General features: G+C 41.4%; 2 protein-coding genes across 2 annotated transcripts; both read right to left on the reverse strand.

Moving 5' to 3' along the window:
* Nucleotides 1-9165: 9165 nt before the first annotated feature.
* On the reverse strand, nucleotides 9166-10137 carry LOC103060013 (olfactory receptor 4Q3-like). Its single transcript, XM_007442665.3, has one exon. The coding sequence runs from the start codon at nucleotides 10111-10113 to the stop codon at nucleotides 9166-9168; it is 948 nt and encodes a 315-aa protein (XP_007442727.3). The 5' UTR covers nucleotides 10114-10137.
* Nucleotides 10138-15501: 5364 nt separating this feature from the next.
* LOC103060250 (olfactory receptor 4Q3-like) lies at nucleotides 15502-16464 on the reverse strand. Its single transcript, XM_088144155.1, has one exon. It carries the CDS (start codon nucleotides 16447-16449, stop codon nucleotides 15502-15504), a length of 948 nt encoding a protein of 315 aa, XP_088000281.1. The 5' UTR covers nucleotides 16450-16464.
* Nucleotides 16465-18237: the final 1773 nt, after the last annotated feature.

An 18237-nucleotide genomic window follows, 5' to 3' on the forward strand; every position in this document is an offset into this window, starting at 1 on the left:
AGTTTTAAAAATTCATAGTAGTATTAGTAGTATTAGCAGCAGTAATATTCCAAGATACATGTACTAATATGATCTAAATGTAAGAAGCAGGGAAGTCTAGCCTAGAAAGGAACCCTTAACCATCAAGGAATAACTACTCGCGGAGAAGGAATTGTATGATTGTCCAGTTTAGAATGACAAGGAATGACTGTCCATATCCAACCAAAGTCCATCTAAGCCATGATTCTTTGCAAGAATCAGCTGACTCTGAGGTTCTATGGAAAGTAGTGAGTGGAAGATGCCCCTTTCTGTTCTTTTCTAAGCTACTTCTCAGAACTTTTCAAGGGGAAAAATATAACTTATTTATGTAATCATATCTGCTGGTCTGGAATTAAGCCCCACTGAAGAAAGAGACTTACATTTAAGTCAATGTGTGCACTCTACATAATTCTTGATGACCAGAGACATTCATCTAACTTTTCACTGAATCCTGAAAACTTGATCCTATACCAAATTTGCTACTTCCAACCACGAGACCAATGGAGGTATAAGAGTCAAGATTTATTTGCTTACTAATTGTAGCAAATAATTTTCAGAGTCTTGAAAAATGTGTAGTGCAATCTGACATGAAGGGTTAGAAGTCAGCACAATATGTCTGGGGAATTATGCACCAGTTCGTATGCATGTACAGTCATGTGAAAAAGAAAATACACCCTCTTTGAGTTCTATGGTTTTCCATTTCAGGACATAATAAAAACCATCTGGTCCTTAGCAGTTCTCAAAAGCAGGTAAATACAACCTCAGATGAACAATAACACATGACATATTATACCATGTCATCATTTATTTTACAAAAAGAAAGCCAAAATGAAGAAGCCATGTGTGAAAAACTAAGTACACCCTTACTGCTTCCATAGATATGAAGAGGCTAAGTAGCAGCCAGGGGCTGCTAATCAAATGCCCTTGATCAATTGATCATCAGCAAGTGTGACTACCTCTATAAAAGCCGAAGTTTAGAAGTTTGCTGGTCTCAAGCATTGAGGTGTGTGTTAACACAATGCCAAAGAGTAAAGACATCAGCAATGATCTTAGAGAAGCAATTGTTGCTGCCCATCAATCTGGGAAGGGTTATAAGCCCATTTCCAAACCATTTAAAGTCCCTCATTCTACAGTGAGGAAGATTATTCACAAGTGGAAAACATTCAAGACAGTTGCCAATCTTCCCAAGAATGGACGTCAGAGCAAATTCATCCCAAGGTCAGACCATGCAATGCTCAGAGAAATTGCAAAAAATCCAAGAGTTACATCTCAGACTCTACAGGCGTCAGTTAGCATGTTAAATGTTAAAGTTCATGACAGTACAGTTAGAAAAAGACTGAACAAGTATGGTTTGTTTGGAAGGGTTGCCAGGAAAAAGCCTCTTCTCTCTAAAAAGAACATGGCAGCATAGCTTAGGTGTGCAAAATTGCATTTGAACAAATCTCAAGACTTTTGGAACACTGTCCTTTGGACAGATGAGACCAAAGTGGAGATGTTTGGCCATAATGCACAGCGCCACATTTGGCGAAAACCAAATACAGCATATAGTATTAGCACAAACATCTCATACCAACCGTCAAGCACAGTGGTGGAGAGGTGATGATTTGGGCTTGTTTTGCAGCCACAGGACCTGGGCACCTTGCAGTCATTGAGTCGACCATGAACTCCTCTGTATACTAAAGTATCCTAGAGTCACATGTGAGGCCATCTGTCTGACAGCTAAAGCTTGGCCGACGTTGGGTCATACAACAGGACAATGATTCCAAGCACACTGGCAAATCTACAACAGAATGGCTGAAAAAGAAAAGAATCAAGGTGTTGCAATGGCCCAGTCAAAGTCCAGACCTCAACCCAACTGAAATGCTGTGGCGGGACCTCAAGAGAGCTGTGCATAAATAAATGCCCACAAACCTCAATGAACTAAAGCAATGTTGTAAAGAAGAGTGGGCCAAAATTCCTCCACAACGATGTGAGAGACTGATAAAGTCATACAGAAAACAATGACTTCAAGTTATTGCTGCTAAAGATGGTTCTACAAGCTATTGAATCATAAGGTGTACTTAGTTTTTCACACATGGGTTCTCCATTTTGGCTTTCTTTTTGCAAAATAAAGGATGACATGGTGTAATATGTCATGTGTTATTGTTCATCTGAGGTTCTATTTACCTACTTTTGAGGACTGCTAAGGACCAGATGATTTTTATTATGTCCTGATACGTAAAACCATAGAACTCAAAGAGGGTGTACTTTCTTTTTCATACGACTGTAGTTGTAGTCTGTTAGACAATGTATGTGTGTGTGTGTGCTATATTTCCCCTTACCAGCATCCAAATTTGCCATCCCTTTTCTTCCTTGGGGTAGCTACTTGCTTGCTTGCTTCTAAAACTACACTGGATTTTAGGTTAGCAAATCATTTTTGTGGTATTAGAACAAGAGCAACCTGCTTCTTCCCCACGAACACATGGGGTACAGAATACCCAGCATTCCATTAATTCCACTAAGCAATATAGGACTTACACACACACTTTTAGAATATGCCAACACCATTTTATATCTACTCCGAAATGAATGAACAAAACAATGCATTGGTACCCCTACCATGAGGTCTCTAGCTAAGTCCACCTTTAAACCATCCAAATTTCAGGATCTGTGACTGTCCATTACTTGTATCTCAGGCATCATTCTTATTACTCTTATTCTCAAGCTGTATTGATAGACTGCCTTCTAGTATCTTTAGAGCTGTAGTCCCTTGAGGGATAAAGGGAATGGATAAAGGAAACTACAAGAAGAAAAAATAAAGAATAAAAGAGGAGGAGGGTTTTTGAATAATAATTTCAAGTGATTGTGTAACAAGAGTGGCCCACCATCCCACTGTAATGGCAAGAAGCTAATTACTCAGGACAGCTTCAAGTAAACTGCAGAAATGGAACTTCAAATCTTTTTCCTCAGCTTTCTCAGACCACCTTCCCAAAATAGGCAAGATCCTAATGGCACATCAAAGTTACTCAAAAGTTCTCAAACTGGAATGAGTAGCTCTGCTTTGTTCAGTACTCACCTACCTTCTAAAAAGCCACATTCTTTCTGAAACCAGGTGGGAGAGTCCCATGCTACCTGTTCATTCCGGTTGCTTAGAGAGACCTCCAAGATGGAATAAAGATCACACCCACAGGTGAATATCTGGAGAAGCCTATTATTACCTTTTTCTCTTTGGAAAATCAAGGACTGGGTGTGACAAGGGAATGACTCCTACTTCTCCTTCCTTTACTGCACCAAGTAACACATAAGAAATATTTCAGCGGCTTCTTATGATGCCTTTGGGAGCCAATCTTTTGGGGCTCTTCCCAGGTCCCCAATCAGAATCAGGTAATTGCAAAAGCAAAAGGAGATACTGTTGAAGGAAAGAGAGGAGGCGGTGATATGGATTTTTGTCTTCATGTACACCTATGTACAACCAGCTGAATGATGTTGTTGATGATGATGAGAGCTGATGTGGCATAGTGATTAAAGGGTTTGACTGGCAGTGAAAAGACCCAGGTTCTAGTTTATACTCAGCAATGGAAGCTCATTATGACTCTGGGCAAGCCACTCTTTTTCAGCTCAGATTACCTTACAGGGTTGTTGTAGTTTGCAGTAAAATAGGAAGAGGAAGGAATATGTATTAAAAAAGCTGGAATACAAATTAAATAAATAAAGGATGAGGATGAGTCCTTGTTGTCTCCTGTACTGAACATAAAAATGTAGAGGAGAAATAGTTAGACCTTAGGGAGTCTTGCTGATGGAATTCTGTGATAAGAAGATAATACTGGATGTTGACCTCCATCCTGTTCAGGAAACCTGTTTAATATTCAGGGATGTGTCACAGCTTTTGCTTGTCTGAGTTTATGTTAATCCCTGAGCTCCATTCCAACTCAGTCCACATTAAAGGAAAATAAAAATGGAAGTCCACTATTGCAAATTATTTCTAACCAAAATATGGACCTCTCTCCTTCCTTCCTTCCTTCCTTCCTTCCTTCCTTCCTTCCTTCCTTCCTTCCTTCCTTCCTTCCTTCCTTCCTTCCTTCCGCCCTCCTGCCCTCCTCTCCCCTCCCCTCCCCTCCCCTTCTGTCAAAGAGATGGAACAATGTTTAAAAGGAATGTGCCCCCCTCAGAACTTCCTAAGTAATTGAACCTGTGTTGTCTTTCCCAATTCAATTTGATTTATTTATACAGGAAATGTATATGGCCATCCATCTTAAGAAATAACTCTGGGTGGCTACAATACAAAACAACAAAAAACACATGAATACAGATACAAGCAACCATAATGAATATCAAATTAAAACACCAAAGCTGAGGCACGTCTTATACAGTCTTCACCCACAAAGTAACCAACGTTAGGCACCACTTAGAACCCTACCCTAATGCCTGTGGGAAAAGCCAGGTTTTTATAGCCTTTCAGAAAGCCAGAAGGTCAAAGCCATTTAGATGTCCAGGGAGAGGTGGCTCCACAAGGCAGGCCCCACAACAGAGAAGTCACGTCTCCTGGGTCCTACAAGATGGCATGGTTTCACTTAGGGTTCCAGGAGTTTGCCCACCCTGCTGGATCTGGAGGAACAAGTAGAAACAATCGAAGACTGGCAGTTCTACAAGTAATCTGGCCCTGTGTCATGTAGAGCTATAAAGATGACAACCAGCAGCCATAATTATGGAGGCATAATGGAAGCCGATGCAGCTCAAACAGCAGAGGTACTGATAGACAAACCTCAGAGCACCAAAACATGATCTGCTGTCATGTTCTGAACCAGTTGAAGCTATTGAATGCTTTTCAAGGGCAGCCCCCTGTACAGCACATGGCAGTAATCCAGACAGGAGGTAACTAAAGTAAGAGTGACTGTGAGCTAAGACTTTTGATCCAGAAAGTGATGCAACTAGTTCCAAGATGGATCTCTGCAAAGGCCTTCCTAGCCACAATTACCACATGCTTTATGTGCAAAAATGTGCAGGTGATGCTGTTCATGTCAAATAGAGATTAATCCTCAACAAAACCAGCTAATATTGATATACCAAATCCTGGTGAAAGGAATAGAGCATTCTGATGGTGAGGTAAAATGAAAATTTGGTCTCTTTTCTCAGAGGAATTTTAACATGTGCTTCTATGTGTCCTCTATATGACTTGGTAGAGCACATTTCAGTAAGTCCCAAATGCAAATTCGGCACATGATACATGCATTGGTATAGCCATTGGGACGATGGGAATACAAGGGTCTCAGGAAAAAGGCAGATCTCACTCAGTAGAAAGGCAAACAAAGCTGAAGTGTAAAGTGAATGAATTTTATTTTCACAAAACAATGTTACACAAAGAGAGGATTTTTCCAGTTGAACATTTCATAAAACATTCTTGCAGTCAAAGCAAGATGATGGGAACTAGTTTCCTTCAAGGTGGAAGCAAGATCGTCATTTGTGAGTTGTTCTTTGATTTGGATTCAGAATGGAGCAGGAAGTAGAACTCAAAGGTATTTGTACCACAACCATAATCATAATTTATGAAATGTGAATACCCCAGAGTCCCGGTGACTCTAAGCCTCCTAAGTAGAATGTGTTCCACATTCCACCAATCCATGTGGACTGAAACCACTCATTTTCATTCCACTTTCTTAGAAGAATGTAAAACAAGACAACTGTTCTTCATCCTTCCCATAGAAATCCAATACCAGCCACAATGATATTCAAAAAATGAAAAATGAGCCATGATATCACTGGGCAAATTATGCAATTACACTATTAGTATCATGGCATGTGGTACAAATACCTAAATTAGAGAATTTGTGTGAAGATGTCTCAATGCATCTGATGTCTCCTGCCCCAGGAAATGTTTGTGACCTTTCCCATTGTACCACCCATATCCAGGTTTCTCAGGGTATGTGTGCTTGGGCTGAGGGAAGGTATGATTAGTGTGTAGAATACCAAATCCATCATGGCCGTGCAAGACTAGAGAAAGGCACTAAATGCTCAGGGACACTGCTTGAAATCGATCCCGCTGTCCAGCCTTTGGCTTCCACCCTCTGTGCCTATCAGAACTTCAGTGGCCCTCGGCTCTGACTGTTGCTTTTCAACATGAGGTAAACATGTAATAAACCTCCCCTCATTTATGATCTCATCCTGGATGAGGGCACTGACCTGGCTTGTTTTACCAAGATCAGGGTGGGCCCAGGGACATTCTTCTCTCAGAATTATGCCCACCCGAGTTTCAGAGTTTGCACCAAGTAGCCCAAGGAAGGGGAGGAGGGGTGGCTGTTGTCATCCATGCATTGTTTCAGGCTTTCGGAGGCTCCACACCACAGATAATCAGATGTGAGGTACTATGGTTGAAGATGGGCTTAAGGGGACAGCTAAGATTGCTCCTGGTGTACCACCCCTCCCCTCTCCCCCTGCTGCCCAGCATCATCCCTGCTTGAGCTGCTAGATTCCTTTGCTGGGTTGGCAGTTGAGTCCCCAAGGTTGTAAGTGCTCAGGGAATTCAATTTGCTGCCCAGTGAGTTGTGTCCAGAGTGAATCAGGACTTTGTGGCCTCCATGGCAACCTAGACCTGTCCCAATTCATCAAAGGCCTGATACATACTGGTGGCTGCACACTAAATCAGGCTTTTGTCTCGGGGTGGTTGCAATGTGATCTGTTAGTGGAGGACATTAACATCACTCCATTGCCAGGGACAGATCACTCTATGATTGCCTTTTGAATCACTGGTGTCACCGGTCCCTGCAGGGAGATAAGGCCCATTAAATCAGCCTACCCCAGGTTATTGATGGACCCAATGGGGTTTCAGAGGTAGCTTGGAGTTTTCCTTGAGGATTTGGTGGACAGTTCAACTAAGGCTTTTGGAAGAGGTGGTGATTGTGCGCCTTCTTCAAGCAGCCACCCTTGCTTGGATCCATCAGTTCTTGATAACTATAATCTAGTCTCCAATCTTCCTTTTCTGGGGAAGGTTGTTGAGAAAGTGGTTAGCCTGCAGTTTATGAGAGCTCTGCAGGAAGCGAATTATCTAGACCCATTACAGTTGGGTTTAAGGTCAGGGTTTAGTACAGAAACAACCTTGATTGCGCTTGTTGATCACCTGTGGCAGAACCAGGATGGGGGTGGTGCATCCATCCTTGTGCTCCTTGATCTCCCAGTGGCTTTCAATATTGTGGATATTCAATATCATTCTGCACTGACTCTGGGGGTTGGCAATAGGGGGAGCCATTCTATGGTGCCTTTCCTTCCTCTGGGACCAATTCCAGTTGGTATTGGTTAGCAGAGAGATCATTCACTAGGAACCTTCTTTGTGGGGTGCCATAGGGTTCACCTCTCTCCCCTCCTGTTCAACATCTACATGAAACAGCTGGGTGAGGTCATTTGCTGTTTTGTGATTCGGTATCATCTGTTCACCCCAGGCCAGGTGAGGCTCTCAAGATACAGTCCCAATGCCTGGAAGTTGTATGGGTTTGGATGGAGAAGAATTGTCTCTGGCTCAATCCTACCAAGCCCAAGTGGCTGTGGATGTTGAGAATATTCCATCTTTAACCTTAGACAGGGTAAGTCTTCCCCATTCAAGAGTGGAGCGCAATCTGGGAGTCTTCCTGGACTCACAGCTCCTGCAGGATGAACAGTGGCACCAGTGGCCAGGAAGGCTTTTGCACAGTTTCATCTGGTTTGTCAGCTGCACCCTGTTCTAGATCAGGAAGTCCTTCAGATAGTTGCTCATGCCCTAGTTGTCTAATGACTTATGACTACAACATGCTCTACGCAAGGCTGTCCTTGAAGGCCACCTGGAAGCTTCACCTGGTCCAGTCTGCAGCAGCACAGGCAGTGATGGGCATGCCTTAGTATACTCATATGACACCTCTGCTTTGTAAGCTGCACTGGCTTGCCAGTTGCTTCCAGGTGCTGGTTCTGACTTATTAAAGCCCTACATGGCATAAGGTCTGGTTATTTGATGGATCACCTATCTTCTATGGCATCAGCCAGGCCAGTTTGTTCTGACATGGTTGTGTCAGCCTTACCAGGTAGACAAAACAGGAAAGACAATCAGATAAACTAATTCTACTTTATTGTAAAGCTACATTAACAGAATCTTGCAAGTCTGAAAGCATAATTCTCCCACCGTCCCATTCCTTCTGTTGGGGGAATTTGTGGGTGCAATTAATGAGAAAAGTTATTTATTTATTTGTTAGATTTCTCCCCCGCCCCTCTCCCCCCGATGGGGGACTCTGGGCGACTTACAAAAAACATTAAAACTATAAATATATATAAAATACATAATACATCTAAAATTTAAGAACAGTACTAAAAAAGGTGATTTTAGCCTTGGCAAGTTGAAAGAATTTCACATGGCGCGGGCTAGGTTAGCCATAGGCAGTAGAAAACAACTGAAACCACTAGACTGCATCTTGTAGGGAGAATTCCCATAAGTAGAGTTTATAGTACCTTGACCATCGATGGAAGAAGAAGATCAAAAAGTGTTTACATGACAGAAGGGTAAATCTTGACATTGCAAATTTGAACTCATGAACCTCTTTACTATAGCAACACTCTGTAGATGTATTTGTTCCTATGTTTAAATACTATCCCATTTGGAATATTCAACAGCTCACTCTGTGTTTGCTTACCAGCAAGAAACCACTTTTGGTCAAAAAATATCCTGGATTTTAACAAAGCTCTGTGAATGGCTTTCCTATTGTCTTCTTGACCTAGTGATAACCACTAGGTGTTAAGCCTTATATTCTAGGTGGTGAAAATTGCACAAGAGCAACCCCTTTGTTCAATAAAGTTTACCCTCCTCCCAATAGGAAAATCTAGACTGCTCTTTGCAATCAGATGATTTCTTTAATGGTATAGTTGACTTTTTCCTCATCTACTTAATGTATTTTGTATTTAAACGATAATTCCAGTTGGCAACGGTCATAAGGGAACAATGGATGACTAAACCCTCTGCAACAGTAAGGGACTCATATTGCCAGTAAAATCAGCTGGGTTGGAAGTGGTGGGCCTGCTCCGTCGGGAGGGCTGTAGTGGTCACAAATGGAGGCTTGAGTTGGGATTGACCATTGCTACCATTACCCACCAGCGGTAAGAAGAACTACTCCAGCAAAAGTGTTCTCTGAGACCAAAAAGGATTTTTGAAACGTCTACTTATATTTCTGCTTCTTTCTGAGACCAACGGGAAAACATGCATTTTTTGGTCATACGGCCTATTGCCTCCTTCATTTCCCGATTTCTTAGAGCGTATATCATAGGATTAAGGAAAGGAGTGATTGTGGTATAAAATATAGAAGCCACCTTGTTCACAGTGGAACTGAAAATGGGGACAAGGTACACAAAGAGGCAAGGCAGAAAAATAAGGCTGACCACTGTCAAGTGAGAGCTACAGGTGTACAGAGCCTTCCCTCCACTCTCTCTCAAGTGGCCTTGAAGCGTGCTCAGGATGATGCCATAGGAGAGCAGCAAGATGACAAAACAAACCAGGGAGAGCAGACCGCTGTTGGCCACCATGAGTATCTCAGTGACACGGGTGTCAACACAAGCCAATCTGGCTATCTGTGGAACATCACAAAAGAAATTGTCCAGTTCATTTGGCCCACAGAACGGCAGCCGCAGAACCAGGAACAGCTGGCTGGCAGAGTGGAGGAGGCCTCCAGCCCAACAGAGACACAGGAGTCTGATGCAGCGTGGGCGGTTCATCTTGGTTGTGTATGTCAGTGGGTGACAAATGGCCACATAGCGATCATAGGCCATGAGTGTAAGAAGGAGCATCTCTGAACCTCCAAGGACGTGGAGGACAAAGAGCTGAGTCATACAGCCCTCAAATGAGATGGTCCTGCCACAGGTGATCAAATCTGTTGCCATCTTGGGAATAACCCCTGAACTGAAGATGGTATCAATGATGGACAAATTGGCTAACAAAAAGTACATAGGCGACTTTAGAAGGTGTGGATCTATATGCACCGTCAATATAATGAGGATGTTACCCAACAATATGGCAGTGTAGCACATCATGACCAGAACAAATAGAAGGATCTGGATGGGTCGAGATCTGGAAAGACCCAAGAAGATGAATTCTGTGACTCTGGAGGCATTCATGAAGGTGATAGGACCTTACAAAGAGAAAAGAGAGTTGTTTTAATTCTCCAGGTTTCAGAACCTTCTCCTGTGAAAGAGTAACAACACAGGAAAGTGAATAATGGTGCTCTTTAGGCTTGAAGAAAAAATAAAGTGAACCCATTGTGTCATAAATATTTATGACAAGAGACCTTTGGATATTCCTCCAGGTTCTATTCTAAGTCAGATCATAGAAGTCTGAGCTACTGTGGCCCAGTGTTGCTATAGTGCTGTAGCAATATTTGGAGGGCTACCAATTCCCTATTTGAGGATAAGTCAGAATTTTCACTGACCTAGAGAGCAGATTCTCAACCCCCTCCCCACTCTATCTATCATCTCTCTATATCTATCTATCTATGTATCTTTTATTATCTCTATCTATCATCTATTATCATCTTCCATTTTCATAGTGACAGAATCAGACAGAATCCTTTCATACTTCACTGGCTTGTGAAGCACGTTTTTTTAGAGAGATTGCAATGATCTCAGTTAAGTTTCTCCTGCAAAACCGGACATTAAAAAAAAAAAGAAAATGAAAATTAGCCAGACATTTCCTGAATCTCTTCTACCAGTATTTCAGAGTTCTCCAGATGCTTTAAAAATTAACAGTAGCATTAGCAGCAGTAATGTTCCAAAAGGTACTGGTATGTTCTAAATGTAAGAAACAAGGAATCCTAGCATAGAAAGGAACGCTACGGGATCCCATACTAGAAGCCCCCTTCCCTTGTCATGGAGAAGCAATTCCTATAATTGTCCAGTTTAGGAGGATAAGGTATGACTCCCTGTATCCAATCAAGGTCCATCTAAATTATGATTCTTTGCTCCATTCCCTGGCTCTGAGGTTCTATGGAACGTAGCAAGTGGGGCATTGATGCTCTTTTCTAACCTACTTCTCAGAATTTTTCTGTGGGAAAATTAGCTTTAAAACACTTTTAAACAGTTCATATCCCCTGTTCTGGAATTAAGCTCAACTGAAGAAAACAACTTGCCTTTAAATGAATGTGTGCACTCTAAATAATTCTAGATGATCAGATAAATTAATCTCACTTTTGTCTTAATCCTGAACATTTGATCATACAGTGAATCTGTTACTACTGACCAGGTGACAAATAGAGGAGTCAGGATTTATTTACTCACTAAATATAGCAAATATTTTTCAGAGCCTTGAAAAACATGTAGTGCAGTGCAGTTGTACACATGACTAGGCAGAAGTCAGCGCAATATTTTTGGGAAATTATTCCCTGCCAGTCAGCTAGATAATATTAATTAGATATAAGCTTTCTCTAGCTGAATTGCGATGCACTAAACAGACTGATTTCAAGTACTGAAAATGTTCCCCACTTATTTCCATTCATAGCGTCCCAATATACCATCCCTTTTTCCCTTGTAGCTGTTTGCTTGCTCGCCTGTTTCTAAAGCCACCCTGGATTCTACGTTAGCGAACCATGTCCCTGCTTTAGAATGAGAGCAACCTGCACATAACACATAAGCAACAGAACACCCACAGTCCCACCAATTCCACATAACAATACAGGACACCTACAACCTACATTCCATTGAAAAACTTGTTTAGCATGTCCATCAACCCCATTTTAGTTCTCTTCATCAAAATGAGGTACAACACAATGCTTTGGTACTTCTACCGTGTGGCCCTGAACAAACTATTCTTTTAAGTCATCCCCCTTTCAGGTCCACTAGCTATCCATTCCTGAATCCTAGACAGCATCCCACTTCTTATTCTCAATGTGTATTGTTAACTAGCATCAGCCTGACTTACAATGCTTTTTGGTTTGTGCTCCACTGAGCAATAAAGGAAAACGATAAAGGAAGTTGGAAAGGAAAGAATAAGGGGGAAACAAAAATATCAGATATCTGTTTAACCAAAGTGTCCCTCTGCCCCAGTATAATGGCATGAAACTAATTACCCAGGATAGCAGCAAGTAGGAAATACAGAAATGGAACTTACAAACCCTTATTCTCAGCTTTCCCTACCACCTGCCCAAAATAGACAAGATCCTCATTTGGACCTGGACTCCGTTTTCACCAGTGATCAGTCCTCAAAACTTCTCAAAGTGGAATTAGTAGTCCTCCTTTGTCCATTACTCACCTCTCTTCCAAAAACTTACCCATATTACCTGTTCATTCCAGTTGCTTAGAGGGAACTCCAATTTGGAATAAGGTAGCACCTGTAGATTAACATCTGGAGAAGTTCACCACTACCTTTTGCTCTTTGGAGAATCAAGCAGTCACTCCTGACAAAAGAATGACACCTACTTCTCCTCCCTCTACTTTACCGAGAAATACGTAAGAAATATTTCAGTGGCCTGTTATTATACCTTTGGGAGACATTCTTATGAGGCCATTCCCAGGTCCCCAATCAGGAGAGATAATTGCAAAAGCAGAAGGAGATATTGTTGAAGCAAAGAGATCAGACTTTTCTTTTTTGTAACATGTACCATTATAAGCTATGCCCTGTACAATGTATTGAAAGTGGATGATGATCATGATGATGATGAACATGATGAAGATGATGATCACAATCATGATGAGAGCTGGTGTGGGATAGTGGTTAATGGGTTTGACTAGGAGCAGGGTGACCAAGGTTCTAGTTTATGCTCCAATATGTAAGCTTATTTCGACCAGTTACTCTCTCTAAGTGTAACCAATTCATAGTATTGTTTTGGAGAAAAATAAGAGGGAAAATTCGAGCTTCTGGACAAAAAAGGTAGGATATAAATCTAGGAAATAAATAAAAAAATAAAAAAATAGATGATGATGATGATGATGATGATGATGATGATGATGATGATGAGTCCCTTCTCCCTCCTGTGTTCTTGGAAGAAATGGATGCTAGGTAGTCAGACATTGGAGAGCCTTGCTGAGTTATTGCAATGAAATGACAATGGAAACCCTTCAGATACTGTAATACTGAACTTTGTCTTCGAACATGCTCTGGAAGCATGTTTAATATTCAGGGACATGTCACAGATTTTTCTCCTCTGTCTCGGTAGCAATCACTGAGCTCCATACTAATCCAGTCCACACTGAGGGAAATCAAGAGAGAAGACCACGACTGCAAATCATTACTAAATATTGTCTCCTTCCTTCCTTCCTTCCTTCCTTCCTTCCTTCCTTCCTTCCTTCCTTCCTTCCTTCCTTCCTTCCTTCCTTCCTCCCTCCCTCCCTCCCTCCCTCCCTCCCTCCCTCCCTTCCTTCCTTCCTTCCTTCCTTCCTTCCTTCCTTCCTTCCTTCCTTCCTTCCTTCCTTCCTTCGTCACAGAGGATGCAAACATCTGAAAGCAATATACGGAGCCCACACAGCTTCCTAAGCAACCGGACCCATGTTCTTTGTCCAAATTCATTTGTGCATCATGGACTAACTTGGTCAACTATGTGATGGAGTAACATATGTCTGGGCTTTTAAAAGTCCATTTTACTGAAAGTGGGACATCTGGCTAGGAATATTTCAATACTTCATGTCTATGTCATCCATTCACACTACACTATTTGAAACTAATGCACATTGGGGTTAAGGTTCGGAAGCCTTCTCCATCAGTGTTCTGCTCTAACAAGTATGGCATCTACCTGCTGATTGAGCCAGATAGAGAGAGGGCACCTCACTTACAAAAGCAATAGGGATCCATTCTCGCTTCCATTCCCATTTAGACAAGCAAAGGGAGGAGTTTCCTTTATCAAAAGGATACTCATTTCACAGCCAAATCTGAGTGGCTAATTGGTCTCCTTGCATTCACCACATAATGCCAGACTGGTGGCCCTTGAACATTCTCAGCATCTAAAAGGAACCATGGCTTGTCCTGATGAGTGAACTCAGTCATTGTATATAAGGAACACTCTTTCGAAGACTCAAAATGCCCAAATATGTTGAATTTCTAATCAGTACAAATCACTTTTCAGAATATAAAGTCAAATCCAAATGAGAGAGGTTAAAGTAGGGGGTTCAAAGAGAACCATCAACTCTGCAGTGTTTGGATCAGAGAAATACTATTATGACATCGCTTATCTCCTGATATCCTAGCAGACGGCCTCCTGTGATTGTCATATTTGAGAGGAGAGATTTGAGGGCATAGGGACAAAATAGTCCCTAACCATTGCTAGAAGGACTCACAGGTGCCTGATCCACTAGTTAAGATGAGGCCTTCACCCTCTGTCCCCCCTCTGGCCTCTCTTCATGCTCTTATGCTTCATGTGCAAACATGTGCCAGTGATGCTTCTCATGCGATTAAGCATGAAGGGGGTCAACTAATATCTATATACCAAATTGGGTTTAATAGAATAGAAATGGGGTGAAAAGTAGCATTTGACAGTGTGGGAAAATTGAAATTTGCTCTGTTTTTTTCAGCGTAATGTTAATATGTCCCTGTATATCTTCTCTATAATCGAGCACATTTCAGCCTGTTCTGTATGCAGTCCATTATATACTGATATAGCCATTGGGAACAAGGGAATAAAGAGTCTCAGGAAAATATAGATCTGACTCAGTAGAAAGGCAAAACAAGCGTGAAGTGAAAGTGTTTCATTTTAACAAAAAACAATTAAAGGGAAATAGGATTTTTCCAGTTGAACTTTATGGAAAACATCTGGGCAATCAAAGCAGTCTGACAGGAAGTATTTGGTAATTCTTTATTTCAGTATTTGGCATTTCCTCAAGGACTTAAGGAACAATAGCTACAAACTCTCAAAGTGTAAGGCACTCATATTAGCATTAACAACAAAGACCAAATGTCCCCCAAATCACTGAGCCAATATGTTATGGGGGTGGTTTGTGTGTCTGAGTTTCAATTACAGCAACTTGATTATTGTGTCATGATCATTTTATTTCTGTTTTTCTTTGATAGTGTGAGGACAAAATGTTGGGGCCATTTTTTTCCATTTGGGGTAGTTTTATAGGAGAGAATTAAATACAAAAACAGGTGACTTTAGCCTTGGTGCTTACATTGACCTATAAACATTACCCCCAACATAGGAAAACATAGCTAGCTCTTGACAGTAAAATAATTTATTTCATTGTTTAATTGACTTTTTCCATATTTATCCACCTTATTTTATATAGAGAATTTGATTCTGATTCACAAAGGATGTTATGCGGCTAAAGGAACAATGGATGGCTTAAGCCTCTGAAAAGTGTAAGGCGTTCATATTGTCACTAAAATGAGCAATCAAATGTCCCCAAAGGGAACATTCAGTCTGAAATTGTTGACCCTGTTCAATCTGGGGTGGGGGGACTATAGTAGACATACATATGGTCTAGGGAATGTGGGTTCACTACTTCTGCCATTATACATGCAAAAAGAAGCAGAACATCTCCAGCAATGATGATTTCTCAAACCGCCAAAGATTTATCAATGCGTGGTCATATTTTTGCTCTTTTCTGAGACCAATGGGAAAATATGTATTTCTTTGTTATCTGACTCATTGCTTCCTCCATTTCCCGATTTCTTAGAGTGTATATTATAGGATTAAGGAAAGGAGTGATTGTGGTATAAAATACGGATGCTACCTTGTCCACACTGGAGCTGAAGATGGGGATAAGGTACACAAAGAGACAAGGCAGAAAAGCAAGGCTGACCACTGTCAAGTGAGAGCTACAAGTGTTCAGAGCCTTCCCTCCACTCTCTCTGAAGTGGCCTTGAAGCGTACTCAAGATGATGCCATAGGAGACCAGCAAGATGATGAAAGAAACCAGGGAGAGCAGACCGCTGTTGGCCACCATGAGTATCTCAGTGACACGGGTGTCAACACAAGCCAGTTTGACTATCTGTGGAACATCACAAAAGAAATTGTCCAGTTCATTTGGCCCACAGAACGGCAGCCTCAGGACCAGGAACAGCTGGCTGGCAGAGTGGAGGAGGCCTCCAGCCCAACAGAGACACAGGAGTCTAATGCAACGTGGGCGGTTCATCTTGGTTGTATATGTCAGTGGGTGACAAATGGCCACATAGCGATCATAGGCCATGAGAATAAGAAGAAATGCCTCTGAACTTCCAAAGAAGTGTAGAAAAAAGAGCTGGGACATACAGTCCCCATATGAGATGGTTCTGCCACAGGTGATCAGAATTGTTGCCATCTTCGGAACAACCACTGAACCCAAGGCAGTATCAAGGATGGATAAATTAGCTAAGAAAAAATACATGGGTGACCTTAGAAGGCGTGGATCTATATGCACAGTCAATACAATGAGGAGGTTGCCCAACAGAATGGCAGTGTAGCACATCACGAACAGGACAGATAGAAGGAGCTGGTTATATCGAGATCTGGAAAGACCCAGGAAGACAAATTCTGTGACTCTGGAGACATTCATGAGGATGACAGGACCTTGCAAGGAGAAACAAGAGTTGTTTAGCTCTGCAGCTTTCAATACCTTCTCAAGCAGTGACAGCATGAAACAATGAATCAATGGTAGTCTTTAGGTTTGAAAAAAAGTAATGTGAACCCATGGTGCCATGTAATGCAAAGAAAAACAATGTTTACTTGAATATCTATTAAATGAGAATTATTTTATAATACTATAGTGCTCAGAGGTAGCCCTCCAAGTTCTGCTCCAAGTTAGGTCACAGAGGCGTGAGCTATAATGCTCCAGTGGTAAGGGATGTTGGATACTGTAGTTCTTCAATGTTTGGAACCCTATACATTCTTTAGAAGCAAATAGGGAAGAATCCAGAACTTTCACTGAAATACAGTGAAAATTCTCAACTCCCTCTCCATCCAATACATTTATTTATTAATCAATTCCATTTTCATAATGACAGAATTGAGAAGAATCCTTTCATATATAGCTTATGAATCCCAATATTTTACTGTGGAAATCACATAATCTCATTTATGTTTCTTCTGCTAAACTGGAAATAAAGAAAATGAGAATTATTCAGTCACCAGATGAATCTCTCCACCAGTACTTTAGAGATTTATAGAATGTAAAAATTTAACAGTTAGTGCTAGCAGTGGCAATACCTAAAGATATGTGCTCTGATATTTTGTATATGTAAAAACAAGAATGTCTGGCATATAAAAGATTCCTTAATCCCTGCTAAATGTGCACCAGTTTAGCATGACAAGCTATGATTTCTTGTACCCAGCCAAGGTCCATCTAAGCCATAATTCTTTGCCAGAACCTCCCAATTCCATGGAAAATAGTCAGTCGGTCATTGACACCCTTTTCTGCACTTTTGTAACCTACTTCCCTGGATTTTTCAAGGGAAAAATCACAGCCTTTTAAAATAGTTTATATCCACTTGTCTAGAAGCAAGTCTTTCTTACTTACATCCCAAGAAAATTACTTACATCTAAGTAAATATGTGTATAGTATGGAACTCTATGTCATATGAGAAATTAATTTAGCTTTTGACATAGTCCTGAAAACTTGGTCCTAGACACAACAAGCTACTCCTGGCGAGGAGACCAAAGGAGGTATAAAAGTCAAGATCAGTACAGTCACTGATTACAGCAAATGTGTAGTGCAGTGCAAATTGTACAGACTGGTCAGAAGGCAGCACCATGTGTTGGGGAATTGCTATCTAGTGAAGTATGTATATATTTGTAGTGTAAAAAGAGCTACTTAGACAAAGCTGTGATGGATAGATGATAGATACATGATAGATAGATAGATAGATAGATAGATAGATAGATAGATAGATAGATAGATAGATAGACAGACAGACAGACAGACAGACAGACAGACAGACAGACATCCACAAGCTACTCAAGGGCCTGCTTTCAGCCAACAAAAATGTCGCCCACTTATTTCTGTCACCACCACCTAAATTTGCCCGCCCTCCCTCCCTTCCTTCCTTCCTTCCTTCCTTCCTTCCTTCCTTCCTTCCTTCCTTCCTTCCTTCCTTCCTTCCTTCCTTCCTTCCTTCCAAGCTTCAGTGGATTTTAAGTCAGCAATCCATTTTCATGCTACTAGAATGAGAACAGCTTGTCCTTTCCCCATTAGCACATAGGCAACAGAGTCCCCAAAATCTCATTAACGCCACCAAACAATGTAGGACACCTACCCCCTACCCCCCCAAAAAAACAAGAAACACACATACACACACACACACAAAAGTACACGCATAGAGATGAGAGGGCAATCTGGCTCCAACAT

The sequence above is a fragment of the Python bivittatus genome, unplaced genomic scaffold (genome assembly GCF_059951505.1).
Source record: "Python bivittatus isolate LINGU-HERP-01145 unplaced genomic scaffold, Pbiv_v1 ctg000430_np1212, whole genome shotgun sequence".
Lineage (NCBI taxonomy): Eukaryota > Metazoa > Chordata > Lepidosauria > Squamata > Pythonidae > Python > Python bivittatus.

What these genes read in the sequence shown, in the direction of transcription:
- LOC103060250 (XM_088144155.1), bottom strand. Translation starts at nt 16,449, where the DNA reads ATGAATGTCTCCAGAGTCACAGAATTTGTCTTCCTGGGTCTTTCCAGA.
- LOC103060013 (XM_007442665.3), bottom strand. Translation starts at nt 10,113, where the DNA reads ATGAATGCCTCCAGAGTCACAGAATTCATCTTCTTGGGTCTTTCCAGA.